This window comes from Monoraphidium neglectum, assembly GCF_000611645.1.
Source record: "Monoraphidium neglectum strain SAG 48.87 unplaced genomic scaffold scaffold06692, whole genome shotgun sequence".
Taxonomy (NCBI): domain Eukaryota; kingdom Viridiplantae; phylum Chlorophyta; class Chlorophyceae; order Sphaeropleales; family Selenastraceae; genus Monoraphidium; species Monoraphidium neglectum.
In genome coordinates this window covers 1-2,028 of record NW_014006954.1, presented here as the reverse complement: position 1 = coordinate 2,028, position 2,028 = coordinate 1, and the positions used below count along the sequence as shown (strand labels likewise).

Below are 2,028 nucleotides of genomic sequence, written 5' to 3'. Positions count from 1 at the left end.
GTGATGGGCTCTGGGGCACAAAGGGGTGGGCTGGGGCCGGGTGGCGTGGAGGAGCGAGGCACGCCAGGCAGAGGAATCGCAGGGAGAGAAAACGCTTCAGGCGCAGAGGTCTAGAAGGGGTGGCCCCCACGCCTGGGATCCGAGCGTCAGCCGGTGCCGGGCGGCGGCGAGCGAGGGGCGCGCCTCCACAGCAGCCGAGGCGCGCTGTCGCCAGGCAGGGCTCCCCTGCCACTGGCTGGCCAGCCTGCCCCGACGCAGCCTCAGCTCCCTGGCCTGTGCAAACCACTCACAGCCCCACTTTCACACTGACACCGCCGCGCCCGCCGCGCCGCGCCACGCGCCGCCGCAGAACATTGCGTCCATCTCTGCGGGCAACGACGAGTTTGTGGGCGAGATGATTGCCGACGCGCTGGACAAGGTGGGGTCCAACGGCGTGCTGTCCATCGAGAGCAGCAGCAGCACTGAGACGTTTGTGGAGGTGACTGAGGGCATGGAGATCGACCGCGGCTACATCAGCCCCCAGGTGAGTGGGGGTGGGGAAGGGGGGAAATGGGGGGGTTTGGCATGGGTAGGTGTCACGTGTGCCTGTGTGGGTTGGAGGGCGGTGGGTACCTTTGGTAGCCCAGGGAGCGGCGGCAAGCAGCATGCACGAGCGGCGCTCAAACCCACCAACGTCGCAGGGGTGACAGGGCAGGGTGCTGGTGGGCGTGCCAGAGTATGACCAATCTGCTGTTGGTGCCCCCCATCGAGCTTGCTTTCAACGTTCGCAAGCCTCTTATCCAATGTCCCTATGCGTCCCCCCCCCCAGTTTGTGACCAACAACGAGCGCCTGCTGGTGGAGTACGACAACTGCAAGGTGCTGGTGACGGACCAGAAGATCGAGAGCGTGCGCGACATCATCCCCATCCTGGAGCAGGTGGGGCGGCAGGGGCCAGGGAGTGGGGGAGCCAAGGTTGCAGGGCGGCGCGCTGTGCTGGGGGTGGGGCGGCCTGGTCCAGGACGCGTGGCTTGCAACAAAAGGGGGTGGGGCTGGGTGCGGATGGAGGAGCTGGCCCGAACAGTGGCGGTATCTCCAGCTCAAGCACTGTCCAAGGTTGCGCATTGACCTGCGGTGTCGCAACCCCCTTGTGGTTGAAACCCGGTTTAAAACCCCTTGCACGCCAGCCCTCCCAGGCTGGGCTGCAAACCAGACATGCACAAACACATGCACACACACACACACACACACACACACACACACACACACATGCACACACACATACGCTGACACGCACACCCATTCGCTCGCTCTCACACCCGCACCTCCCCAGGTGACGCGCCTCAACGCGCCGCTGCTGATCATCGCGGAGGACGTCAGCGGCGAGGCCCTGGCCACCCTGGTGGTCAACAAGCTGAGGGGCATCCTCAACGTCTGCGCCATCAAGGCGCCCGGCTTTGGGGAGCGCCGCAAGGCACTGCTGCAGGTGAGCACTGCAGGGCGCGGGCTCCCGGCAGACGGCCTGAGGGAGGGGGGCCTGCGCGCCCCTGGCGCAGGGTGGCGTGGGATGTGTGCGCAGGAAGTGCGTGCTCGCGAGGCCGGCTGGGTGGCCTTGAACACCACCTGCAATGTGCACTCTGTCCTGCACATTGCAGCTGGTGTTCGAGTTGGCACCAGGGTCGAGTACTCCAAATCACTCACACACACGCTCCCTTGCCTGTACCTGCCTTACACTCCGCGCAACCTGCATTCTTACCACCCCAAACCGCCCAAAACGACCCACCCTTCCAAACACCCCTTCCTCCCTTCCTCCCCCACCAGGACATTGCCATCGTGACTGGGGCCGAGTTCATTGCCAAGGACCTGGGCATGAAGGTGGAGTCCTCCGTGGTGGAGCAGCTGGGCACCGCCCGCAAGGTCACCGTGGCCTCCACCAGCACCACCCTCATCGCGGACGCCGCCTCCAAGGACGAGATTGAGATGAGGATCGCGCAGCTCAAGAAGGAGCTGTCAGAGACCGACTCGGGTGGGCGGCTTTGGGGGGCAGGGGG

At 65.4% G+C, this 2,028-nt stretch overlaps 1 protein-coding gene across 1 annotated transcript; it reads left to right on the top strand.

Moving 5' to 3' along the window:
- Positions 1-394: 394 nt before the first annotated feature.
- MNEG_16710 (RuBisCO large subunit-binding protein subunit alpha) lies at positions 395-2,003 on the top strand (the record flags this gene model as incomplete). The annotated part of the gene is made up of 4 exons (XM_014034820.1): positions 395-523; positions 809-916; positions 1,311-1,463; positions 1,799-2,003. Coding segments are annotated over 4 exons (595 nt in total), but the record flags the coding sequence as incomplete, so codon positions are not given.
- Positions 2,004-2,028: the final 25 nt, after the last annotated feature.